Below are 27,767 nucleotides of genomic sequence, written 5' to 3' on the forward strand. Positions count from 1 at the left end.
GGACAGGAAACAGATGAGCAGTTTCCAAGGACTGGGTTCCCTTTGGGGTGATGAACATGTTCTAAAACTAGACAGAGGTGACTGTTGCACAACAGCGTGAATGTACTAAATGCTACGGAATTTACACCTTAAAATGATGAATTTTATTCTATGTTGCAGTATGAATTTTACCTCAATGACAGATAATAAAAATCAAACTCTGAGCTGTGTGGCCTTGGGCAAGTTACTCAACCTCTCTGAACCTATAGAATGAGGAGATGACAGCACGACCACATAGGCTACTTGTGGATTCCATGTGATGTGTGTGTAAAGTGACTGGCACAGGGCTGGGTATGTAGAAAAGGACCGGGTAAGCAACGAAGCTGCTGTTGCCAGAATGACTGAGGATGATGTCACATCGTCTCAGTCAACTCACCTGAAAGCAACTCACCTGAAAGTTGTGGGGTTTCCATATTTTCAAATTATCTTTTTAAGTAAACAACAACAAAAAGGCAGTTGGGGGAGGGGTGCTGTATCAGACGAAAGATTCGAGGAGAGTGGGTCTCCTCAATTTATAGTATATATATAGCTAGACTATTTTTAGCCTGTCCTGGGTTAAGTAGGAAACCCAAACAATTAACTCGGACGTGACAATGGGTGGCTTTGCCACTGGTCCACCACGGAACAACCTATAGGCTGTTTTTTCTTCCACCTCCTTCCACAGGTGTGTAGATATGGGTCCTGGACTGACCCGTTTTATGCGGGCAGAAGGGCCTGTATATGCGTGAAAAGGTTCCATCTGTGCAAAGGCCCTTGTCTGGAAGCAGCTCTCAAAACCTAAGAACTGACAGTGGGGTAAGCAGCCCTGTGGCTCTTCTCTCTCTGGGAATTATCTGGTATAGAATTCACAGAACTTCAAACGTCCTGAGGCAAGGTGACCCCCCTGTGGCTGACAGTGCGCCTGGGGGGAGGGGAGGGAGGACTGAACAGGATTTCAGGCTGTCATGGAAACTTTTCTTTCCTTGGGCCTCTGAGCATATGGCAGGTGTCCTGAAAACTCCCGTCCTGCCACCCGAGGCTGGCTGCTGCCCTCAGACATGTGGGTGGGGGCGTCTGCCTCTCTGTCTGCTGGGCCCCCTCCCTCGGCCACAGCCCCAGCAGCACAAAGGAGTCTCCAGTGTGCGCCTCATGTCCCAGCTCCCCAGACAGACGCTGGGGGACAGCCTGAGTGGCCCCATGGAAATCTAAGTCCCCTGCCCCCGGCAAGCCTCGACGCAGCCCACAGATCACAGACAACGGCAGGCCAAAGGCCACGGCGCAGGCCTCTCCTGGCCGCCTGAAATGCGATGCCCATTCTGCCCTCCACTGACAGGGATGTCTCGCACGCCCCGCACCTCTTCCCAAGACCAAAGAGAGCTGCATGTTGATTTGAGGCTTTGAGGTAGCAAACAGGGTGGACTCGGCCAGGCTGGCTCCTCTCTGCAACACGGGAAATCCAGCTGGCTCCAGGTAGAGAAAATCACAAATTGCGAGGCTGCGAACCCAAAGCGGCCAGAGCAATTATAAATAACAGCAGGTGGAAGGCGCCAGCGTGGAAAACAAGACAGAATTTTGAAAAACCTAAAGCTTCTGGAACTGGGTGATTGTGCCTGTGGGGGTTGGTGGCAGTGTGCCAGGAGCAGACAAAGCCATGGGAGAAAAGGGGTGCTGTCTTCTTATAGCATCACCAGGACTCGAGGGTGGGAGCGGTGCCCATAAAATAAAACAGGACAATAACCTATGGTGGTGGAGACTGTAACATCTGAATGGATTTTAAGGAGAAAATACTAAATGTGAGGAAATGTCATGCTGGCCGCTGGCCACTGTGGGACACTCCGCTTCCCTGCAGTAATGGCAACGAGGTGAAGTGTGGAAGCCCAGCTCTAAAGAAACTCTTGCTCCACTAATTTCATTTATCCCATACATATATTTTTTTAAAGTCTGACTATGTTTCAGGCTCCTTTCCCTCCCTGAAACTCACTGTTTAGTGGGGAAGTGGGTGTTAATTAAAAGTCCATGATGCAATGCCCTGGCCGGGTGGCTCGGTTGGTTGGAGCGCCATCCTGTACACCAAAAGGTTGTGGGTTTGATCCCCAGTTGAAGCACATACGGGAGACAACTGATCCAACTGATCCAACTGATCCAAGCACATACGGGAGACAACTGATCTCTCTCTCCTTCCTTTCTCTCTAAAATCAATAAAAACCCAGCATCTTTGAGGGAGGATTAAAAAAAAATTTTTTTTTTTAAAAGTTCAAGATGCTAAAATCCTTATCACTTACTTAGCCTGGTACATTACAGATGCTAAAGAAAATGCTGATTATCACTAATAATATTAGTTCCCACTCAGTTAAGGATGAGCACAGAAGACGTGCAGACGTGGAAATGGACAAAGATCTGGGGGCACCCAGGCTCCCGGGGGAGGCGGCAGCCTCGGGGAGGAGGCGGTTTCCACGTACTTGCGAGCAGGAGGCAGGAGACGGCCACGGCGTACAGCTGCTTGGAGGTGGTGATGTTATAGCGATCCAGAAAGTGGTCCAGCAGGTAGACGGCCAGGTGCCGGGCCGCGGGGCAGAGCTGGCAGTGGCTGCTCAGCAGGGTCAGGATGTCCACAAAGAACCTGCGGCTCTTCAGGAGCGGGGAGTGGGCTCGGAAGGCAGGCAGCTTCAGTTCCTGGAACAGGCAGGGCAGAAGGGGGGTCAGGGCCGCCTCCCGAGAGCCTCGGATGCCCCAGAAAGGCAAGAGGTGGGAGCCTGCCTGCTGGATGGTAAGGGGGCACCGATTCCCTCCATACCTATGCTGTTCACTTTCCTTGGGGTCCCAGGATGGCAGCCCCTCTATTCCAGAAACTCCTGGACCATGTCCCGTGCACCCTCACCGAGCTCAGGCTCAGAAAGTGTCAGGGAACGTCACGATGACAGGGGCAGGTGAAGGGGACAATCGGCTTCATTCCCAGGAAAAGGCTGACTATTGGATATACACAGAATGTAGGAGACGCACATCCAAGGTGTGCCCCCTGGCCACCTGCCTTCATCCGTTTCCTCCTCAGCAGCTGAGGGTAAAATGAAAGATGGACATGAAGCACCCAGCACAGTTATCTCTCAGGGTCCAAGGCTTAATTCCCTCTGCGGCTGGGACTGTGACACAACTTTTTAAAAATTCAATGTAGCCTGGAAGGGCGTGGCTCAGCAGTTGAGCGTTGACCTGGGATCCAGACAATTGGGGTTCGATTCCCAGTCAGGGCACATGCCCGGGTTGCGGGCTCAGATCCCCAGTTGGGGGCATGCAGGAGGCAGCCGATCAATGAATCTCTCATTATTAATGTTTCTATCTCCCTCTCCTTTCCTCTCTTGGAAATCAATAAAGATATATTTTAAAAAAATAAAAATAAATGAATAAAAATTCAATGTAAAACAGTTGTTAAAATAATAGTACAAAGAACTCCCAAATACTCATACACAAAAAAGCCCTGAACTGTATACTTTAAAAGGGTGATTTTTATGGTATGTGAATATCTCAGTAAAGCTGTTAGGAGAAAATAACATGGACACACCATCCACTCACTCGCAAGGCATTTAGGGCGCAGCAGGAGAGATGGTGACCAAGTAAGACAATTACAGAATTTCAAACTGATCAATCCTAAGAAGGAAAGCTTTGACCACTGTGGGAGTCCCCTATGTCCTCTGAGGGCTGGGAGGTCTGCCCTGGGAAAGAGAAGCTGGGGTTGAGATATCATGCTGGGTGAGATCTTTCCTCTTCTGGCTGCCTCCCCCAGAGAGCCTGAGGCCAGGGCACAGCTTTTTCGGGAGCCCCAGAGCTTTGCTATGGAAAAGTGCTCAGAGCCTGAATAAATTAGTTCCTCTCCTTATGTTTGCATAGGAAGAACCAGAGTCTGAAATAGTCTTATAGCAACACTCCCCTCCTCCTGCAGGCTTTCCTTAACTAGTGACAGATCTGAGGCTGGAAGCCTTCTGGTGTATCTTTTTTTCCCCTCAACCTTTTATTTATTCATTCATTTATTTTTTTATCCTGGAGAAGAGCTTTTACCCCCAGCTTAACTTCTGATTAATACATGATTTCCAAACATTTTCTCCCCTTCCGTGGGTTGACTCCCTTGTGTGTTCTTCATCTTCATTATTTGTAAGTTTATTCGGCAACATGGGACTTTAAACTCCTTGAGGGTGGGGGTCTCATCCTTGTTTTCCCATCACCCTAGTGTGACTAAAACACGGCCAGGTGCCCAGGTACCCAATAACTACCGGTGAGGAAATGAAAGGAGGGAGGGGGGAAGGGAGGAAAGGAGGACTGCCGTGCAGTGGTGAGTACAGAGTGCCCTGGGCGCACTGAGGAAGGCGTGGCGAGCTGTAGAGAGCGGCGAGTCAGGGGGGACTTCAAGGAAAAGAGCTCTATCTAGCCAAGTTTTGGAAGGACGTCTAAGACTTGACTGTTGAAGATGCAGGAAGGAAAGAATGCTCAGCAGGACAAACAGCACCTGCAAAGCCACACAGGCGTCCCATCTGGGAATCTAGAGTGCTTTAACAACCAGACGGCTGGGGCATGCCTGGACCAAGCTGGCCAGGAGAGTGGGCAGGGCCCCAGCTTGTCAGTCCTGCTAAGATATCTGTTCTATCCTGAGGGCAATAGGGAGCCACTGAAGGGTTCAGAGCAGGGCATCCACAAGGACAGAGTGGCCACGCATGATGATCTCTCCCCCAGCCTCCTCCTGGGTTACAGCCAGACAGCTAGTAGCAGCCACCAATGTGGGGCTGCAGCTCCCTATAACAACGGTCCACCTCCCCACCCTCCAGCAGCCCCCACTAGCTTGCAGGCTACTGGCGTATTTCCTCTAAGCCCTAAGACTTTAAGGCTCTTGACAAGAAGCAACACAATCACAGATCCCTGGGCTCTGTCCCGGCAGCTACTGGAAATTAGCCAAGTGAACTTTGGCCCAGCTGCACTGTCCTCATGAAGACAGTTCAAAGCCCCAAAACATACGTCAGACACGCAACATCCTGACGCCCCTCCCTGCTCAACTCAGCCGGGCTTAACTCCTTCTGGATTTCCCTTTGTGCCAACTGGGAGAACAGACCTCAAAGCAACACACTGTCGGTCTTCCCTCCGTACACCTCCCGGGAAAAGGGTCCACTGGCTTGAGCAGATTCTCACAGGAAGCCACTGGTGCATAAAAGGAAAAGTTATGGGCCCCTGGAAGGGGCGACAATGCACGTCAGGGAGTCAGCAGGTAGGGCTTCCTGGAAAAGGCTCGTCTCAAAGATAAGCAGGATTCTGAGAGCCAGGCAGCCGCCTGTGATGCACTTCATCCCCGGTTCCACTCGTCCCTCAGGTGCTGGAGTAAACGTCCTTCCTAAGAGAGGCTTTTCGACCCCCCATCTTCCAAATCAGAGCCCCTCGTTCTCCCTCTTAGCACGCGGGTCTCCGTGGTCAAGTATTCAGTTACTTATTTGTCTCTCCCTGCTACACTCCAGCTCCGGGGCGCGGGGGCCATGCTTGTGTTGCCTACGCCACTTGCCCAGTGCCCGGGATGTGCCTGCACAGAAGCAGGTGCTCAGAAAATACTGGCACAAGGAAAAAAGAATGAATAGCCATGAAAAGGCATAAAGGAAACGTAAATGCATGTTCCCAAGTGAAAGAAGCCAATCCGAAAAGGTTACATACACTGTGATCCCGACTAGGACATTCTAGAAGGGAGAAACTATGGAGACAGTAAAAATATCCGTGGTTGCCAGGGGTTAGAGAGGGAGGGTAAACAGGCAGAGCACAGAGGGATTTTAGGGAGTGATACCTCCCTGAATGATACTATAATGGTGGGTACATGTCATTTGTCCAGACCCACAGAATGTACAACAGCAACAGCGAACCCTAATGTAAACTATGGACTTTGGGTAACAGTGATGTGTCAACATAGGTTCATCGATTGTAACAGGTACCACTCTGGTGGGGGACGGTGATAATGGGGGGAGCTTTGTAGGTGTGGGGGCAGGGGGTGTAAGGGAAATCTCTAACTTCTGCTCAATACTGCTGTGAACCTAAAACTGCTTAAAAAACGAAGTCTACTAAAAGAAAAAAAGGAATACAGGACATCCCTTCTTGTACCAAATACATTCCTCCCCCAACACATGGGGGAGCAGCTTGGCAGATACTGGAGTCAGGCATGTGGATTCTAAATCCCAGTGTCCTCATCTGAAAAATGGGGGCCATGCTGCCATAAATGTGAAGTATTTGGGAGCATTCAGCAAGCATTAGTGGCCTTTCCCGCAAGCTGGGCAATACAACCTCACATGAGGTAAGCTTTTTGCCTCTGTTGGGCTCTCAGAGGGACCCCCTTTGTACAGTGGAACCAACCTTTCTACCTGAGGGTGTAGAGCTGGGCCTGGAGACCTTTGCAGGACAGGAACCCTGCCTATCCCCTCCACAGAGCTCCCAAGCCAAACAGAATCCGGAGCTCCGAGCCTCGGCTTCTTCCCGGTGCTTAGGGGGCGATTCTTTGGCAAATGAACAACAATGTAGGACGCCAGCGTGCTGGCCCCGTTTCGTTGGAGAGTTTGGCTGATTACTTCCCTAACCCAATTAGGGGAAAGGCATTCATGACAAGGGCTTTGCTCTAAGGAGCTGCATTCCCCCCAAAGCACTCTTGACCTGAGTCAGCTTGAAGGCCACAGTGTCTGGTGCATGAAGCAGCCCCTTCTGCTGAGCAGCCTGGATTCCAGAAACAAAAGAGCAGCCCAAGCAGGCGGGCGGCCTGTAAAGCTCTCCAGGATTAGGCAGGCACTTGGCAGGCACTCAGCAGCCAGTGGGCGGAAAGGAGGCAGGAACCGGCCAGGCAGGGTGACCTTCCTCTAGGCAGGTGACCTTCCTCTCAGCAGGGACAGCTTCAGTGTGGCCAGCAGAAAGGCTTTGGGGAAGGTACAGATGAAGAGGGGTGGAGGGGCGGACAGAGGCTTCCAGACTTCCCTCTCAGGCTGCTGGCCCTTTATCACCTGAGTCACATAGGAGAGCATGTGCTCTCAGGTGAGATGACCAGGCAGGGCATAGGGACAGATGGCCTTGATGGAGTTTGGGGGGGGGGGGGAGATCCATCTTACAACAACCTGCTTTTGTTATCTCAGTTGTTTACTTCATTTTTAAAAATAATAATAGGCTAGAAAAAACTATTAGATATGCTCTGGAATGTTAACGTTGGTTATCTCAGAGCACTGGGACCTCATGTGATTTTTACTTTCATGCTTTTCAACAATGTCTGGATTTTTAAAAAAAACATTCACTGTATAACCTCTTTATTATTTCAATTACTGTGTTTCTGTTCGAAAGGAAAAAAACAGAGAGGGACTAGATAAGCACTGTATTAAGGCCCAACTCAGAATGTATCCCTGAGATTCCCTTCAACCCCACATCGTCACTGTCACAAGATTAACCCTTTAATAACAACCCCATGCCAGCACTGTGTTGAATATCCCATGTTATCCTCACAAGATGCCTAGGTCTCACCCAGAAGTAGTCTTTTTCTTATTTTTTTGTATTAACTTTGTTTTAATATAACTTATTTGTGACTATATTATTTTATTAATTTTACTGAGTATATAATTTCTTTAATTTTTTTCTTTTTACTAATTATAAATTATGTGTTCACTGGCAAATTTTCAAAACTAGTAAATAACAAATATCACTTATAGTCCCTCATGCAGAGAGAAGTACTATTAAGTTTTATGTGGATTCCTCAGATGTTTCTCTGGGCAAACGTTTACAAGATGGGGTCCTAAACTACGAAGGTGTCCCATGTCCAATTCAGACACATCAGAATGACGTTTTCAACAGCTGCCTAGCGTTTCACTGCGAGGCTGTGCCATGACTTCACCAGACCCCCATTTTAGACATCTGGGCCGTTTCTCTTCCTTTGGGTCTCTGCTCAGGCCACTCATCAGCACCCTATATGGTCCCATAGTAAGCAATTACTGTTGACTGAAGTGTTTGCTTGTTTATTAACTGTCCTCCCCACTCCCCAGAATGTGACCTCCCCTTCTCTCGCCGGGGCCTGGCTGTATCCTCGCACCGGCACACAGTTCGGGCTGCTGAATATCTGAGTGGAGTGTCCTTGCGTGATGAACACAGGTGTGACTGGAGTAAACACCAACTGGGGGATCCTCCCTCTGTCTGTGGCCTGCTATGCCCTCTCCCCCGCCAGGTGTCCCTTACCTAGCCCTGCATCTTTCCCTGGGGTAACCAACAGAGTGGGGGAAACTGTCCCGAGAGGAAAAGCCTGGCATTCCAGGGACCAGAGGAGCCATTCTGGGGGAAAGGAAGGTGGTGGGAGTCAAGACAGGCTAGAGTCCTTTAGAAACCACTCTTGTTGCTCTCCAAGATCTCTTCCTGGGAGTTCCAGAGAAGAAAAGAGGGTGGTCTGAGAGGGAAAGCATTCTGAGAAAGGACAAGTGAATCATGACCCACATGAAACCCCAAACCCAGCTACAGACAGAGGGGGTGGGGCTGCCTGGACCTGCTTCCAAAGATACCAGATGAGTGTCTCCTCTCCATTGACCCTCCCCGTGCAGTTTGACCTTGGCAGAGGTGGCAAACACTCCACAACTGTGCTGGGCTCAGATGTGCCTGGGAGTATGGGCCAGGCCAGCCCAAGTGCAGTTAAAAAGACCCCGAGTCCACAGCTACGACTGCTGGGCAAGGACCCTGGCCTGTCACTGCTGTAGGACAGATAGGGGAAAAAAATTCAGCGTATGCTCTTCACACATGGGCTCTGCTGGCCTTTTGAGGCTAACCTCAGAGTTTGAAGGTCACGTGCACTGTAAAAGTTCAGCCAGTCAGTCACCCCTGGTTAGTCATATTAGGGGAGGAAGGGAAGTCTTCATTTTAACCCTTGGTGTCCTGCACTGTGTTATTTTCTAATTACCTCACTATTAACCCACTCTTCCTTCAGCTTAAAAGTCACTTCTGGGCCCGGCTGGGCGTGGCTCAGTGACTGAGCATTGACCTAGGATCCAGGAGATCAAGGTTCGATTCCCAGTCAGGGCACATGCCCGGGTTGCGGGCTCGATCCCCAGTGCGCGGCATGCAGGAGGCAGCCGATCAATGACTTTCTCATCATTGATGTTTCTCTCTCTCTCTCTCCCCCTCTCTCTTCCTCTCTCTGAAATCAATAAAGATATATTTAAAAAAAAAAAAAAAAAAGTCACTTCTGAAAAGAGTGTTTCTTGGTCATGCCCTTATCAGACACTCCCCAAGCATCAAGGATTTTTCATCCATCCACCTATCCATCCTCCATCCATCCATCATCCATCCATCCATCCATCCATCTGCTTTACTGTTCTTCACCCCTTGACAATAAACATCACAAGAGCAGGGACTAGGTTTATTTTGTTCATCTCTGTGACCTCAATACCTGACACAAAAGAAATGCTCAATAATTACCAAAGCCTCCAAATTTGGGGAATGGCAAATACCTGAAAAGGTAAGAAAAAATGATTTGCTCCTAATCTTAGGTTGAATAAAACTAATAATCATAGTGAGTCATTCTGAATACTCATGAAGACCAGAAGGGAGGTACAGGAAGCTCGGGGAGCTGAATTCCAGGGGAAGGAGAAAGCTTGTCCTTGCCTTGGGGTGGCATGTGCCTCAGTCTACCCAATAGCATCAGAGAATCACTAAGGAAGAAACAGGTCAGTGTTTACAGAGGACTGGGAGCTTCAAGAATTATGAATTATGAACTCTATACTCAGTCATTTAAAACGGAACATTTCCCAATGTATGTTCTATTGGGAAACTCCAGTCCCAAGATACACTCTGTAAAGAAAAGGGTTCTGTGGGCCATTAGTTTGGGAAACACTGCATACTACATCGCTCCTTCCTAAAAAGAAACATATATTAGCCCATTAGAGGCCCTGAAACATTTGTTCAGGAAAAAAGACTTACAGAGTTTTGAGGAACTCTAGGTTAAATTTATCCATCCACAATGACCACCACACCCCTTTTGGAGGACAGAGTAAGAACATCCCAGAGAGTCTGTTCTGGAAAACGGTGCATTACGGTGCTGGCAGCTGGGTACTGGTGCATTGGGGAAAATTGAGCCCCAGGGCATCTGCATGGTGAAACTCGCAAAAATCCCTGGCTCAAAGTCTGATAATTCAATGATTCTAAAACTGAGAGATTCACGGAAAAGCTCTCTGAGTAAAAACCACAGCTTCCACCCGCAGAACTGCCCTGGTAAGAATTTCCACACAGCAGGAACCGAGGAGAGGCAGGAGAGGCTGGAGATGCCAGTTCCCCGAAGCCCCAGGCATCCCAGTACTGAGGGCCCTGTTGGGGGGCTGGTGTCCAGGGACTGGGCCCAAGGTTAAATCCCTCACGGCTGCCCTCTCTTTTATGTGTAATTGTATATATACATATATATATGTGTGTGTGTGTGTATATATATATAAAATATATGTATTTATAATTTTGGAAGCTCCCAAGTCTCTGTAAACACTGACCTGCTTCCTCCTTAATAACCCTCTGATTCTATTGGGTAGACTGACAAAGCTTTCTCCTTCCTTTGGAATTCAGCTCCCTGAGCTTCCTGTACCTCCCCTCTGGTCTTCATGAGTATTTGGAATTGCTCATTATGATGAAACCTTATATAACCTTCTACTTTATACATCTGCATAATCTGAAAGTGTGTGTGTGTGTGTGTGTGTATGTGTATATATATATATTTTTGCCAGACACAGTGTTTCATGCATTTTGTCTTCTCATCTTCCAACAGGCCCACGACGTGGGGATTGTCAGCCTTCCAGTATCCCTGACAAAGACGGTTCAGAGAGGCTAAGCAACCTTCTTAAAGGCACCAGGTTAATAAATGATGGATCTAAATCTGGGTTTGACTCTGTGCTCTTAACACACACGATAGTTTAGGTTTGTTTTTTCCTTCTAAAATAATGTTATAGTGAACCAATTATAAAATGTCTGATCACTATAGAAATTTTAGAAAATACAGATGAGTATGAAGAACATTAAAATCACCAGCAATCCCACCAGAAGGAGATAAGAGTATGTACATGTTTTGGTATCTGCCCTTCCAGTCTTGTTTCTCTGCGTGCGCGCGCACTCACACACAAATACACACACTTTTCCCTCTCATGGAACTATCACCCCTCACAGCTGTGACTCAATTTGGGCTCTCCACCCCAACACACACCCTTTCAAGGTGGGCCCAAGTAGCAGTAGCACCAGTATCGAGGAAACCAAGGCACAGAAGTGCAATGGCCAAGGTCACATTGCAGGCTGGTGGCAAATCCTGGACTTGGACATCAGAGAAGCTGGCCGGGCCAGGGGTGTGACCCTGCTTTGAGCGTGACAACCACTTTATAAACGGCCCAAGGTGCAGAGCAGAGCTGAGCTGCTCTCCCATACCAGCCACCAAAAGAAAACCACTCTGCTCGCCTCTGCGCATCCCACCATAGCCATGCTCATCCTCACTGCTGCCCACCACTGCCTCCCGAGGGAGGCTGGGCCTCCAGGCACCGAGCCAGCTGCTTGGGAAACAGCTCCTGGGGTTGAGTCTGCCTGAGAACAAAGCGTAGCAAGACATGAAGACACACCATGGGGTAACCGAGGTGACCAACAGGAAGTGGAGACTTGCAAACTGAAAGGGAAAAAGAAAGGGGAGGGGGTAGGTTGGTTGTTCAGAGGCTACAGGAGGCCGACCTGGGAGGCCCTGCGAGGCCGGAGGATCACTCCCCTTCCCTTCTGCGCCCTGTTGCTTCATAAACCCGAAGAGGCATTTTCAGTAAAGAATCGACATCTGTGTGGGCTACTATTTCAACAGAAAGCCAAAAATGCCAGGGACATCCCTTCCTGCTGACGTCCGGCCTGTAGCTTCCTTTCAGTAGACAGAGAAAGGTCATCCCGGGCCACCAACCAAATCTCTCACCAGCCCCCCAAACTCAGAAAATGGCATGGGGGGCTGGCTCCAGACACACCTCCTCATTCCCAGGAGCCAGAGGCTCTGCCTGGCATCCAACTGTGGCCAAAGACGTGTCTGCCCACCCCACTGTGGTCCCCCTCCCACCCACGCCACTGAGCCCTTCCAACACCTCCATGGACAACACTTGTGGCCTTTTTATAACCCTCCCCACCCTTTACTTCAGCAACTCCCTAATATGACCCCATCCGCAACTCCTCGGCCAGGCGGGCCCCTCATTCTCTCCCATGCCTTCTGTTGTCTAGGGCAGGGGTCACCTTCCATATGCCCCTTCCATGCTGTTTTTCTAGAACAGGTCCACCCCTTGGATCTTCCCTCCTTTCCTCCTGGGTCACCATTCCTAAGCTGTGGCCTCATAAGCCCTTTATCCCACACTTCCGACTCCCATCCCCAATTTCCAGATTCCTTCTGATGGCTTCTCCTGGGCACCCTGATGCTAATATGCAGCCCAAAACAGGTCAGTAAAGCAACCACCACCACTACCCACTAGTTGCTCCAGCTGGGACTCCTTTCCCCTGCTGATCCGTGGTCCCGGATTCCTTTAACTGCAGTAAGTTGACCACAGGCACTGGAGTCTCCTGGGAATTTACTGAAAAAAACGGAAGCCTCCCCCACCCCCATACTGAATTGGAGAGTGCCTCCCCACCAAGAACGCTCATGTCTACCCTGAACCTAAGAATGTCACCCTATTTGGAAATAGGATCTTTACAGACACAATCAAGTTAAAATGAGGGCCTAATGGATTAGCTTGGGCCCTAACGCAATGACTGGTGTCCCTATAAAAAGAGAAAACAGAGATGCAGACATACAGAGGAAAGACGAGGCAAAGGTGACACAGAAAGGCGGCCACATGAAGATGGAGGCAGAGAACGGAGTGACGCAGCTACAAGCCAAGGAATGCCACGGATTGCCAGCAACCACCACATGCTAAAAGAGGCAAGGAAGGACCCTCCCCCAGAGCCTTTGAAGGGAGCATGGCACTGATTTTGAACTTCTAGCCCCCAGAACTGCGACAGAATAAACTTTGTTTTAAACCACCCAGCTTGAGGGAGTCCGAGGAACCTACTACATTCCCTGCTTGCTGGTTTACTGCACCAGGCTTCCTGGGCACGGAGCTGGGCACCTGTCTGTGCTTTACAGCTGACGCTCGACTATAAGCTCCGTGTAGGTAGAGAACTTGGTTCTGTTCACCACTTACAGTCACGCATCGCTTAACGACAGGGTACGTTCTGGGAAACGCGTTCTTAGGTGATTTCGTCATTGTGTGAATGTCATAGAGCACACTTACACAACCTAGATGGCATAAAAAATCATTCCATTTCTTATTATGCACCTAGACTATATGTACAGCCTATTGCTCTAGGCTACAAGCCTGTACAGCATGTTACTGTACTGAACACTGGAGGCAACTGTAACACACTGGTAAGTATCTGAGTATCTAAACATAGCTAAATACAGAAAAGATACAGAAAAAATACGGCATACAGGATTAAAAATGTACACCTGTAGAGCGTACTTACCATGAGTGGAGCTCGCAGGACTAAAAGTTGCTCTGGGCAAGTCAGTGAGTGTGAAGGCCTAGGACATTACTGTACACGACTGCAGACTTTCTAAACGCTGTCCCCCAAGTCCTCCCCTTGTTCCTTCTAACAGGTCAGAAGTAGATGTCGAAGCTGTCGGTGCTGCTCCATGAACAGGGATGTGGGCTGGATTGATTAGAAACTGACTGAAAATCGAGGAGACACTGGCTGGATAAGCCCTGGCTCACAACACTTACTGTCAGGAGGGAGCAAAACGTGGTCTGAGGACCAGCAGGAAAAAGAAATGAAGGCGGAGAGGCAGAGAAACAGAGGGATTGTCACGACCAGAAGGCTGACTCCCTCCTTCCAAAAAAGGCCTCCTGACACCTGGGAAGATGTTGGTAGTGGTTTGACAAAAATTCCCCCCAAAGCCGATTCATGGCTCGACTTAAGAGTAACCATGCAAAAATGAACCCTGAAGTATTAAGGTAAAATGGGGTATGTCTGCAACTCGGTTCCAGGGGGAAATATGGGGAGAAAGAACGGTAAGGCAAATGTTTTAAAATGTTCACAACTGTGTACCGGGCTGGCCGCTCTTCCGTAAGTTTGAAATTATTTCAAAACAGAAAGTTAACACAAAAGGAGAGACCAACAAGAGATTTCAGCTCCGAGTCAACAGCCTAACACCCCCCACCCCCCACGGGCCTTCTCACCTCCTCAGTAGCCGCTCAGAGCGCCGGCCTGCTGAAGGGGAAGTTCATGTTACACCATCACCGACTTCAAGGCTGGCTGCAAGTCCTCTGCTTGTCCAAAGTCAGACTCAGGGCAGCACATTGCAAAGTTTTAAGGCTCCAGCTCTCCCACTTAACAGGGGGACCCTGGCCAAGTCCTTGTGCCCTTGGAGGCCGTTTCTCTACCAGAAAGATGGGGTTATTGGCAGCCATGCTACCTACCCCACACGCAAGACTATTTCAACAGTGAGGTCCGGGAAAGTGATGTGTGGGCTGTAACGCACAGACCTCAGATAAGGCGTCCGTGATGTGTACATACTGAAGGGGGGGGGGGGCTCACCTGCAGCAGATGCTTAGACCTGCGGAGACACAGGCCTGCCGGCCTGCCCCTCACAGGCCTGGGAAGCTGGATCCAAATGAAACAATCGCATTTATAAGTGAGTAATTAAAAATTGTGCTGAGTGCTAAGGGAATAACCCAGAGTGGTCTGAGAACATATAACCAGGGGCCCAGCCCTGACCTTGTCTGGGACTCAGGGAAGGCACCTCTGAGGAAGTGATGCTTGAGCTGTCAGCTAGAGAACAAGCAGGCTAAAAGCCCACAGAGTACGGATGTATATAAACCAACTGCTACTAGTGAACTCAAGTTAAACAGCACCATGAAGAAATAATAGGCCAAATCAAGGGTAGGGGACCTTCATCAGGACAAATGACCTGTTTTCTCCAAAAATCAATGGATAAAAAAAAGTGTTTTAAGGGGATGGGAGGCAGGAAGATTATTAGAGTATAAAAGACTTAAGAATAAGTTTTTAAGAATGGAATGCATGGGCCTTATCTGAACCACGACTGAAGAAATCTACTATCAAAGCCATTTGATGGTAAGGTTCTCTATCTTGATTATGGTGGTAGTTACAAGAGTGTATACATTTGTCAAAACTCACTGTACACTCTAAACTGTATGCATACTTAAGATCTGCACATTGCACTATATATAGATTATACTTCAATTTAAAATAATAAGCAGCTCCACTTAAATATCCAACAAGCAGATGAGTTCATGGGATCATAGTGTATCCACACATTCAAACATTACCCATGATACTATAGAATAGTTACTGACATAGAAAGCTACTTAGTACATACAGTTAAAATTAAGTTATACTGTAAATACACAGTGTTCTGAGCAAGATACTTTCCAGTTTTACTAAAATAAATAAATAAATAAATAAATACCCCAAATAAAAATGTATTGTGATGATATACACAAAAGAGCTTATACCAAAATGCCAGCAGAGATCACTTCTAAGTGGTGGGACTGTGGGGGGAATTTTACTTTCTTCTGTTTGCTGGTACTTACTTTTGCAGTTTCCTAAACAAACCAGGAAGAAAACACTGTCATGTATGTGTGTATAGTAACTTATAAAAAGGGAAAGAAAAAGAGAGAAAAGAGCAGAATCACAGTGGCACTGCCTCCTGCCAGGTGCTCAGACACAGTAGAGAATGGCTGGCTGCACTCCCTTTACCCAAGGTGCTGTGTGGTTTAGGAAGACAAAGAACAAGGCAAGGGCAAGGGCACAGGGCCAGCTTGAAGCCTTTAATGTCCTGCCCTCACTTAGCACAGGTTCCCCCAGCCAACCAGAGTGCCCGCCAAACCCCTTCCCCACATCACAACTCAGAGGCCCCGGAGGCTGACGAGTGCTCCTACACCCCCTTTCTCCTGGGACACCTGGAGGAGGGTGGAGCACGGGGCACTGTCCCCGTGTGCAGATGAAAGGAAGGCTCCCAGGTCACGTGCTTCTTCTATAGGTAAGAAGCACTGAGACCAAGTCTGGGCTGAGTGTCGCGGGCGTTTTGGTATTCTAAGTCCTGGAGGACTTGAGACAGGGTGCCGAGTTCTGATTCAGCTCTGTCTCCAGCTTCCTACAGAATACAGGTGAGGCATGGGGGTCGGGGAGTCTCCAAGCTGAACACCACCTTGACCGACATCTCTTCCAGCCCCCCAACCCAATTTCTTACCAATCTCCTATCCTCTCTATCCACCTCCGGGGCGAGCCCAGATCATCCCTGTAGGCTGGACAGCAAGAAACGCCTCCTTATACTAAGCCTCACCCTCACCTCCAGGGGCCCTGGAGGGCCAGTTGCTTAGGGTCACTTGAGCACCACGAGCATAAGGCAGCCCTGTCAGTAGGCAAGGGCTTGTGAAAGCCAGGATTTGGGTTTGCAAAGCCTGAATGACACATTCCTGGAACTCAGCTCGGCAGACACGTGCCGTCGCCAGTGTCTGGAATGCTTTCTTATAGGGTAGAGCTGGGCGTGTCTCATGATTTGCAAAAAACTGCCCCTAGGGGTGCAGAAATCCAAAAGGAGGGGGAGGGAATAGAAAAATCAATGCAGGGTGACCCAGGCAAATAGCTGAGTGTGGACCTGGGTCACCACCTTCTATAAGGAAACATGTTCAGCCTTACAAGGAGGAAATTCAAGGCATTTAAGCGGAGGAGAAGAAATGTTAATGTTGGGAGAAATACAGGTTGTGCATGCTTCAGAGGCCACTAGAAAATGACATGGTTTTACTCAGGGGCAAGGGATGGCGCTGGAATGAGATTCTACCACATCCAGCTGTTAATAGTTCGGGCAACAGAGGGAGGCCCCGAGGTGTCCCTCTTACTCTGGCAGGTGAGAACAGCCCACCACGTCCACCCCAGGGACAGGCGACAGCAAAGGCCAAATCACTTCAAGGTGAGACACACCGCACACAGGTGAGGCACCAGGACCCACCAGGACCAATTAAGGGAAGCCGTGCAATCAGCCCTCCCCAATGCCCACGGCAAGGCCAGAGCCCACAGCTGGCAGCTTCCCAGGACGGTTTTGGGAGATCCCAGCTCTAGTAGGACCATTGTAACACAAACTAAAATACAGACCTACAGTGTCACAAATGGCAGAGCCTCGGTTGTTCCCTGCCTTGTGCTTCTCTTCTCTGCTTAAATGGATGTTCTTTTAAATAAATGTACGTTCAAACTCACACCCTCTCAGTCTTGAAGTTTCCCCACCTATAAATCAGGGTCAAGTCCAGCACCGAGGGTGAGTGAGATAATATATATTCCTGTGCTTGGCACATTTCCTGAAACACAGTAAATGCTCAATAAACAGCGGTCACTCACATTATCATCACTCAACGTCGCTTTTTGTTGGTGGTGTTATGGAAGATCTTTGTATGAATTCAGTCATAGCCCTGGCCGGTTTGGCTCAGTGGTTAGATCATCCACCAGCAGACAGAAGGGTCTTGGGCTCGATTCCAGTCAAGGGCACGTGCCTTGGTTGCAGGCTCAATCCCTGGCCCCGGTTAGAGAGAGCAGGAGGCAACCAATCAATGTGTCTCTTTCACACCGATGTCTCTTCTCTCTCTCCCCCTTCCACGCTCTCTGAAAAGCAAAGGAAAAAATATCCTCGGGTGAAGACTAAGTCCAGTCACAAGTCAGTAAAAATGTCCTTTATACGTCCACTGGTTTAAGAAATGTGGTCTCAGAGGGCTCAAGTTCTCTAGGTGTGAAAGGAATTACGCTACAGGAGTAGGAAAAGCGCATTCATCTCTGCAGATCTCAAATCTGGGGCAGGGCGAGAAGACCCCAAAGGTCTTCCGTGGCTCCAGTCCTGAGAGAAGGCAAACACCTGAGGGAGGAGGCGGCCGTGGCCCAGGAAGATAAACCTACCACGTCATGCCACGTAGGACTTGTCACATGGCTTTGGGAGGGTAGGATTCCCCCCATCCCTGAAGCATCCCCAAATCCCCCTATGCAGAAAGTCTTCCACATCCTCAAGAAGCCTTAAATCACAGCATGAGGGTCCTTAAACATTTTCTTTGTTTCCTAACATAACCACTTCCTACTAATCAGAGTGTGAAAATTATATGTCAGACGGACATAAAACAAAAGAACAGACCAAATTCTATCTATTCTGCTGCTCATTAGGAGATAAAATTCCAGGAGAAAAGCAGAACCTCCTGGAAGAAATCTGGGGGAGGGTGATCTGGGCTCAACCGGTAGTTCTTGTTCTAAGATCCTTACACTGGACTTTGGTTCATGCCAGTAAATCTGCTCTTGGGAATTCCACTTCTAACCCCTTCCCCTATTCCTCTCCTTCCCCTGAATTATCCGGGAGGAGAAGATGCAAGTCTGTAGAGAGTAGGGAGGCAGCCCCCACCTGGTCTTGCGCCTGGCACCACAGCCAGCATCATAGCCATTCACACACACTGCCCAGCCAGGGCAGGGGCATCCCCTGGCACGTGCCAAAGACCTGACTAGGATCCCTGAGAAGTGCTCCTGCACATCCATTCGATGTGCCCCAGGAGGGTCCATCTGAGCCTAGTCCTTCCCTTCTGCGCTCTCCCAATGCTGTACCTGCAGCGGGTGAGGCAGTGGACACCCTTGGGCCCCTCTCCACACCCGACTCTGGTCTGGGAATGTTGAGACACCCCTCAGGGCTGCAAGGAGCTCACAGTCAAGTGGGCAGGACAAGTTACTACACAGGGTGACAAGCACCGTGAGAAAAATGAGCATGAGGTTGGGGCCAGGAGCCGTGGTGGAGGGGAGAGGCTTGAAGGACAAGGAAGGTGGCCCTCAACCTGTTGTTGGACTCGAGACTCGATTCATTTTAAACTCTGGTGTGTGCATTTTTCCAGGGGGAATAAAAAAAGGTGGCTCTTGGTTTTAATCTGAGTATTCGCGAGGGCACATACCTTCTTACCAAAAAATCATCACCGACAGCCTCACTGTCACGACCAGCCTGATGATCCGCTCCTCCCCTCATGTGAAATGCAGAAGTCCAAGGGCACAGGTGGGACAGGCAAGAAAACTGACTCCCCTGTCCTGGCTGGCACCCCCAGCCCCAGCAGAAAGGACAGAAGGGGGAGAGTCAAAGGAGGGATTCTACATATGATCCAGTGGAAGCAACAGGGCCAGGAAGGATGCTCGAAGGCGAAGTTTAAGGCTGAGCATGGGATACAGGCAGCCTGAGAGGCAGGACAGGGAGAGGTTTCTCCAGAGGGGTATGGGTGGAGGAAGGGTTACATTCTCTCCTCACCAGTCAGGATGCCTGATCAGGGCTGGTTAGATCTTGCTGATGGGGTCTAGCTCCTGGTTCCAGATCTCAGCGAGTGTATAACTTTTGGCAAATTGCTGCTTTTCCCACCCTCAATCCCACTGCAAGCCCATAATGGTCCAATGGAATAACAATGTCTTTCTTATAAGGGCTGCCTGTCACAACTGTGAACACCTCAGAGGGTGGTCACAAACCCCAAGCTTACCCTGACCATGCACGTGAAAGGGGCTGCTGGCCTCAGATGCCTCGCTTGTAAGTGGAAAGACACCTGTCATGTCCCCGCCACGCTTCTCACACAGCTGTTAGGTTCTCTCACTTACTCCTAACAGCCTGTAAAACATTCTCTCCAGTTTACAGACTCGGAAACGAAGGTAGAGTCATTATTTCATCATTCCGCACTGGGGAGGCTCTGTTCTAGGCACTGAATAAGGCACTGAACAAGGCCTATTCTTGTGGGGCAGATATTCTGGGGGAAAGGTAATAAACAGAAAATAATTCCAGATGCTGGCAAATGCTATAAAGAAAACAAAACAGGATGATCTGATAGGCTGACACAGAGGAACAGAAATAGAGAAAAGTGGACTCCAAATACAGGGAACAGCCGTGCAAAGGCCCTGAGACACGAATGAGCTCGACTTACTCAAGGAAGAGAAAGGGGGTTAGTGTGGGAGCAGGTGGGAGACAAGGTAGGAGAGCAGACCAGGGCCCAACTGTGTGTGGTATTCCAGGTGGTGGTAAGGGCTGGGAATTTTATTGTAGGTACCATGTGATGACAGCTGAAGGTCTTTAAGCAAGTGACACAACTTAAGTTCCGGCTATTTAGAAGAATGAGTGATGGGGGCCAGGTTTAAAGAGGTTTGAAGAGGTTAAATGAGCAGCTCAGTTTTACCACCATTCCTAGTGTGCATCCAACACCAAGGTGCGTTTCCACAGGGATACATTTCACGCACTGTAGTATAATGTTATATTGGAATGTCTACCCCACAAAGTGGGGTTCCCACTACCTCCGTGATCCCAGCCTCACTTCCTGCCACAGTCGAGAGAGGTGAACAGCTCATGGTTGCAGGACAACAATTCAACAGCAAATAAGGAAACATGCTCTGTACTCATCTGGCCACATTCAGCAAACAGTGAGTGTCTACTGTGCACCGGGCACTTGTAAACTTGTTCCACAGTGTTAGAAATGTGTTATTAGAGTATATGTTTAATAAAAAAATTACTCTGGGGAAAATAAAGGGCCAGCCCTCATTCCTTAAGAAAGGTGAAGCTAGTGTGGCTACTGAGTTCCCCTGGTCTTCACTTTTCTCTCCATCAAGTCAATTTTTCCCGAGAAGCATCTTCTTTTTGAAGAGGGAGAAGAAATAAAGGAGAGAAACAGTTAATATACTGGGGAGGCAAGACATAACAACCAAAGGATTTACCCTCTAAGACCAGCTTCAAATCACAGGTGACCCTGACCATCAACCCCTGAGTGAGTTTTCTATTTCTAACCTGTAAAACCTGAACAAACCTGTCCCCCCTCGAGGTAGTGAACTAATCTGGCACTATGGCATGGGTGAGGCACAATTAATGGGATCTGCCTGCCCTGCTCCTTTGAGTGGCTAGAAGAGAGACAAGAACACTCACTTACATATAAAAGATTCTCAGATAACTGAGTTGGTTGAGTTTATACTGTTCTTAGAAATCTGCCCTGCTGGAAAGGGGCAAATAAGGTCAAAGTCATTCCTCCCAAGCTATGAGCAGAACTGAAAACCACCTGAGCCCATGCTAAGCAAGGACATCCGATTTCCACGGCAGCCCTCACTAATCCATTTAGCCACCACCTCCAGAAAAAGACCAAGACTGCCTGGTCTACCATCCCACTGCCCCGCTCTTTAATTAAACCACTGAGACCCGATTTCTTCTCCAGATGCCCAGAATAGGCTGCACCTTGACCCCTCAGCTCCAGGGCAAAGACCAAGGGATGCAAAGGAAAGTTATAGCCTGGACAAGCAACGCAAGACAGACATGGACCAGTAGGTACAGAACAAAAGAAAAAATAACTTGGCTGAAAGACAGCTACTTCCAAATGAGGAAAAGACCCTGAACAGCTGGTGACTTTTTAAGCAGAATTCCATGGCCACTGGGTGCAAATGCACTGGATGTGGGACCTGTCTGTGTAGGGACTCAGATACCCCACTGAGAAGACCTCTCCCTCCCTGTACTGGGTTGAGTAGTATCCCCCAAAGTCATGTCTACTTGGAAACTCAGAATGTGACCTTATTTGGAAATAAGGTCTTTTCAGATGTATAGTAATTAACTAAATTTAAGACGAGTTCATGCTGGTTTAAAGTAGACCCTATTTCAATGACTAGTGTCCTAAGCAGAGAAAACAAAGACACAGACAGACAGGACATTCAGACACTACAGTGATACATCCACAAAGCAAAAAAAATGCTGAGGATTAGAATGGCCTGGCCATTGGACTTGTAGCCTCCAGAACTGTGAGAGAACATATTCCCACTGTTTTAAGCCCTCATTTGTGCTACTTTGTCATGGTAGCCCTAGGAAGCCATAGGCTCTATTTCACACCTGTTCCCCAAACCACGCGTCCCAGTTTCATCCCAGGGGCGGCAGGCAAGACACACAGGCCATGTCTCCAGCCCACCTGGACTTTCCACCCAGTCAGTGCCCCTTCTGCCTTTGAGGAGAGGGGAGTCCAGGGATCACATTTCAGCTCCCCCCCTTCTGCCACCGGAGGCAAACTGGCAGGGGAGTGTTTTGTTTTCGCCTCACATCCCCTAAGATTTATAGCCTCTCATTGAGATTAGTATTTCTTAAAGTTTATTCAGCGCCATCCTAGAGATACGGGAGGGGGTATAACTATGATACCTGATCTAATATTTCTTTATATTGAATCACTACTTTTACTAACTTTCTTTTTTTGGGGTTATATTTCTTTAAAAAATTTTTTTTTATTGTTGACAGTATTACAGATGTCCCCCATTTTCCCACCCTTTGCCCTGTCCACCCGGCCCCTGCAAGAACTGCTACATCGTGACAGTAAATGGGAAGGAAATCAGCATCGTTCATCCTATGCAAAACTTGCTAGGTACGTTTTTAAATTGCACATTAAAATGTTTAAGCCCATTCATCCACCTTTTAAAATAACCTCGTGTGACAATATTACGGGAAATACCACCTAAAGAGTAGAGCGACTCGGTTTCGCTGGCGGGGAGCTCTGGGCGCCTAATTAGAAAAAACCAACAACTTAAGCTCTCCCATCTCGTTTCTCCCCGGACTCTCCGGGAGAAGGCTCTGGGCAGGAGCGAAGGAAGGCACCGAGAGCTCCCAGTTCTCCCGGGGGCGACCCGAGCAAACAGCCGAGAGCGAAAGGGACGGGACTGAGCCCGGGAGCTGCGGGCCGGGGAGGGACTGACCTTCTCGCGCAGCGCGCAGTGGACGTCCGAGGCGACGCGCCCTTCCCACCAGGGCTCATCCATCACCGCGTCCGCAGCGCCGCGATCCGAGGCTACCGGGCTCTCAGGGCGCCCCCTGCGTGGACACGGGCCCCTCAGCGGCCGAAGCGCGCCCCCCGCTCCGACCCCGGCACCCCATCCTCGCTCGCCCCCGGCCCGGAGCCCCCTCCTGCCCACCTCGGCGGAGCTGGCGGTCATCTCCCGTCCGGGGAAGATTGCAGTGTCCCCTCCCCTCCGTTCGTGGGACCTGGGGGGTGGGGTGGGGGGGAGGGAGACCTGGAGCTGTGCAACAACTTGCAGAATTTTTATCTCCCCTTTTGCAAAAGTTGCAGGGAAAGTTGCCGACTCCGCTAGCTCGCCCGAGGCGGGGGCTCCGGCGGCGGCCACCGGCTCGCAGTTCCCAACTCCTCCCCCGCCGCCCAGCCTTTGTCCTGCTCCCACATCCTGCCCTCGAGCCCGGGCGAAACTCACGCATCCCTCTCCGGGCGGGGAGTGTTGCGGGCGCCGGGCCCCTCCCAGGGCCGAGGCGGCGGGCCCTCGGGTGCCCGCACGCGGCTGAGCCCTCGCGCCCCGCGCTCCCCGCGCTCCCGGCTCTCGACGGCCGCCTCCGCAGCCCCGCTCGCCCCCGCGCCGCCGCGCCCCTGCGTGCGCTCGGGTCCCGCCGCGGCTCGCAGCCTCCGGGCCGCCGGGGGCCTCCCTAGCTCGCTAGGGGAATTGGGGGCCGGGCCTCGCGCATGCGCTGCCAGCCCCCGCACCCCGCGGGGCGGGGGGCTGGGAATTGGAGTCTTTCTTTCGCCGGCTCTGGCTCCGCTTCCTGCCCGCCCTCCTCCCCCGCCTGGGTTGAAAGCTTCCCCTCACCTTGGCGGAGACTCCCCGTGGCCTCCTGGGCACCCTGCGGGTCTACGCGGGGAGCTTGCGGAGCGCAGCGACCCGGCGCCACCTGCGCGCACCACGCGTGAAACGCGCAGGCAGGATGCCCCCGAAAGTTGTCTTCCGCGTGCGCGGCTTCCACCTGTTCTTTGCTGCTTTTCTTACTTTCTCTGTCTCTTTCCTTCCTTCCTTCCTTCCTTTCTTTTCTTTTTTTTTTTTTTTTTGTTCTGTTTTTTTTTTTTTTTCTGGAGCCTGTCCTGCGACGGGGAGGTCGATTTCCACACGGACAGTTCTCCTGAGAGCTCGGGAAGGCCGCCCTGGATTACGCACGAGTCCCTAACTCCAAAGGAGGCTCAGGAAAGCAGCTGGTATTTATTGTGCTACCGCAAAGTACAGATCGACCCCGCACAGGGCAGGAAGAAGCCTTTGGGGAGGGTCCGGTGGGTGGAAAGCATTGTCTTTTTAACTTAGTTGATTGTTTTCTAAAAAAAAAGGCTCCTTTGAGTCAGCACGTCGGGTGGCACAGCCTTGGCGTCCTCTGGCCGATTGTTTTTCGTGATACTCTCGGAGAGTCACAGACCTGTTTCAAATCCACCTGCCAGCTGGCCGATTCCTGCCAAGTTCCTCGCGCTCTCCAAGCCTGGGAACCCTCGTGTGTAAAATGGGAATAAAAATTGCACCGACCTGCCGGAGATAGCTATCGCTAAGAAAGACAACTCGTGTAATGGGATAATCGCCATTCGGAGTGTAAAACCCAAACACTCCATAAAGAGCTGCTGCTAAAGGGCCTTTAGTTCGGACTGGTTTCCTGCAAGCAAATACCCATCTGGAAACATTTTTAAAGTCAGATTTGATAAGCTTCAATGGGAGCTTTAACAGTTTCATTTAAGAAAAAAAAAGAAAAAAAAAGTAAGATTATGAACTCTTGTAAAAGTGTGAAATACCTAGGAATGAACCCACTATAAAGTGCAGACTCCTAATGAAGAAATTATAAAGGTCGCAACATAAAAAAGGCTTGAAGAAGTAGAAGGTGAAATTACCAACTTCTCTGAAATTAACTCTTTTAATAAAATTCTGATGGTGGTGGGTGGATGGGGAAGGGATGACATAACTTTCTAACACTCGAATGGAAGGCTATGAAAAAAGCTAAGATATTTTTAAAATGGGGGGGATAGACCTATATTACCAAATCTTAAAACGTATTGCAAAGCTATCACTGAAACAGTGTGGCGTTGATACAAGACTAGATGATTAAGCATCAGTGGAATAACTGAAAGCTTAGAAACATATACAACATATTTAAAATGAACTGTATGATAAATGTGGCATTTCACTTTCTTGGGGAAAGGATGAATTCTTCAATAAGTTAGGCTGGGGAAAACAATTTGGGAGGAAAACACACAACTAAGAATTTATTTAAACCAGCACCAAAATCAATATCGGACGCTGTCAAATGACAAAACTAAAACAATTTAGGAAGATTTTAATGTGCTTTATACAAAGGAAAACAAGCTATGGTTTGGAGGAGCATCGTGCCTCACAAGCAGTGGAGCCCTCCACAGGCAGGACCTGGGGCAAAAGCCAGTTTAATGGGATGTTAAAAGAGGCAACGCTCGACTGGCTAGGAGGCTGGGCTTTCCTTGTAAGGCGAGCAGGTCCTATTTTCTAGGGTAAGGAAAGCTAGCTAAAGCTGAGCTGGAGGATCCTGATTGGTGTATGTTAGGTTTCCTTGGCAAGTGTTTCCCCTAAGTTCAGGCTGACAGGTTTAGATTTGTGACACGGGTGGGGCCTCCACTTTGTGGATCCCAATACAGCAGTCCCCCCTTACCCACGGTTTCGCTTTCCACAGTTTCAGTGACCCACGATACGAAAATATTATATGGAAAATCCCAGAAATAAACAATTTATAAGTTTTAAATTGCTCACTGCTCTGAGTAATGTGACGGAATTTCACGCCATCCCACTCCATCCCGCCCAGGGCGTGAATCATCCCAGTGTAGCCACCCTCTCTCAATGATGAGAGAGTCATTGATCAAGCCCACAACCCGGGCATGTGCCCTGACCAGGAATCGAACCCTGATCGCCTGGATCCTAGGTTGACGCTCAACCACTGAGCGACGCCCAGCTGGGCTCACACAAATATTTTTAAAATGCTCATACTCACTAGCAAAGACATTAAAAGTTTTCATTAGAAAGAGTGGGGTACATCTTTGTCAAGAATTTCTAAAAACATAATTTGCAGGGTTGACAAATATACAATGTTCTTGTGAATATAAATTAATATCATCTTTCTGAAAGACAATATAACTCAAAAAATGTATCATTTGCTCCAACTAGTCCTCATCTGGAGGTTTAAGAAAATAAAAAGATGAATACAAAGATTTATTTACAGGGGCTTCATCATAGTGCTTTTTTTATTATAGTGAACCATTAGAGCAGTACCTGGTTAAATAATGATTTAGCTCTTTAAAAAAAAGCATTTTTTAAGAGAATGAAGAATGACTTGGGAAAATGTTCACAATATAGTAAGTGAAAACGGTTAGAGTATGATCCCAATTATACTATATTCACACACAAAAGAAACTGGAGAATATTCATAAAAATATTAACTGTAATTAGAGTGGTAGGATTACAGGAAATTTTATTTTACTTGTCATTCTGGCATATCTGTGTTTTCTAATCTCTCTGCAAGAAACATGTATTACTTTCATCATCAGAAAAAAAGAATAAATGTTATTTGAAAATAATCACATGATATACTTGACTAGTGTGGGCTTCCACTGAATCACATAACTCACGATATTGTTTTGTTTTTGTTTTTTTCATAGCTGTATTATTTCTTTCTCAATAATCTTCTTATGCTGGGTGCACTGGAAGAAGACAGGCCTTTATCATTCACTAATTTGGAGACGGCTTTTCCTAAATTTCAGTTCTCAGTTTCCAGGAGTTCTGGTAGGTAAGAGAGGGACACAGAAACATTGGGCTTTTTTCCCCAGGGACTATTTTTAAAGGATTCTAAACATCATTTGTTCATTCCTTCATTCATTTCTTGAAAACCGAACCTTTATCAAGTGCTTACTGTGAGCCAGTTATCACCCAATCTTTGAAGCTCCCAGCTTGGGCACCAAAGATTTAGAGCAAGACCCACCCTCCCCGTGTACAACGTTCCCAGGTGTAAGATGACCTTTCCAGCCTTCCCCAGAGGACAAGCCCATCCAATATTATCAACTGCTCCCTTGAACTTCCCGTATTCTTCTGTTTATTCCTGTGATTCGAGCTCTCACCTGACATACATGGTGACACGGACAGGTTCTCACCCTAGTCCCAGGCCTCATTCTACCCTCCAAGTGCCCGGTGTTTCCTGCCAGAAGCAACCTATGCATTTACCAACATGGACATTCTCGCCTTTTCTCTTTTTACGCGAACGATAGCATACTGTGCATGTCCCTCTGCACCTTGCGCTTTCCTCTTGGTTGTTGCACAGCAGTGCCCACCTTCCCCGTGTACAATGTTCCCAGGTGTAAGATGACCTTTCCAGCCTTCCCCAGAGGACAAGCCCAGAGGGAGAGCTGCGCAGTTCTCCCAGAGCCCCAGAGTCCAGCTCCGTCACGATATGTGTAATTCAGCCTTCTGCTGGACATTTAGGTGGTTTCCAGCCTTTTGCTGCTATAACCACACTGCAGTGTGTATCTCAGGTGACAGGGAGGTCAGTGATGTGAATTCTTCAAGCACTCAGCTTGTTGGGGGAAGTTGAGGCATGTGCTTTGAGTAGTCTTGCCTTAGTGTCTTAATGGTTTGCATTGCTCCATTAGGACCAAAGGCATGAAGGGCTGGCTCTGTTTACAGGGACAGAGGGAAGACATCCGGGCCATAAACTTCGAGACATAAGCCTTGTTTATCACCCTGGTCTTTACCCAACAACCAAGCCAACCCTTTTAAACTGTTTCTACCTGTGTGTTCTACACAGTCAAGAGAACATTGGCCCAACCCTTTATGATCCTTGACCAGAGATTCTTGAGATATAACTCCACTGATTAGGTCTAAGGACCAGGCAAGAACAAAAGAGCATTTTACAAATAGAACTCAAAACC

At 48.9% G+C, this 27,767-nt stretch overlaps 1 protein-coding gene across 1 annotated transcript in view; it reads right to left on the reverse strand.

Moving 5' to 3' along the window:
• CCNJL (cyclin J like) overlaps positions 1 to 23,359 on the reverse strand; it is a 41,217-nt gene extending 17,858 nt beyond the window's left edge. Inside the window, exons 1-3 of the mRNA XM_081136033.1 lie at positions 23,278 to 23,359; positions 22,768 to 22,882; positions 2,478 to 2,691 (exon numbers count right to left, since the gene is read on the reverse strand). Coding sequence (XP_080992159.1) covers positions 2,478 to 2,691; positions 22,768 to 22,830 — 277 coding nt within the window. The 5' untranslated portion in view covers positions 22,831 to 22,882; positions 23,278 to 23,359. The remainder of the gene's footprint in view (positions 1 to 2,477; positions 2,692 to 22,767; positions 22,883 to 23,277) is intronic.
• Between the last annotated feature and the right edge of the window lie 4,408 nt (positions 23,360 to 27,767).

The sequence above is a fragment of the Miniopterus schreibersii genome, assembly GCF_964146895.1.
Source record: "Miniopterus schreibersii genome assembly, chromosome: 4".
In the NCBI taxonomy this organism is placed as follows: Eukaryota; Metazoa; Chordata; class Mammalia; order Chiroptera; family Miniopteridae; genus Miniopterus; species Miniopterus schreibersii.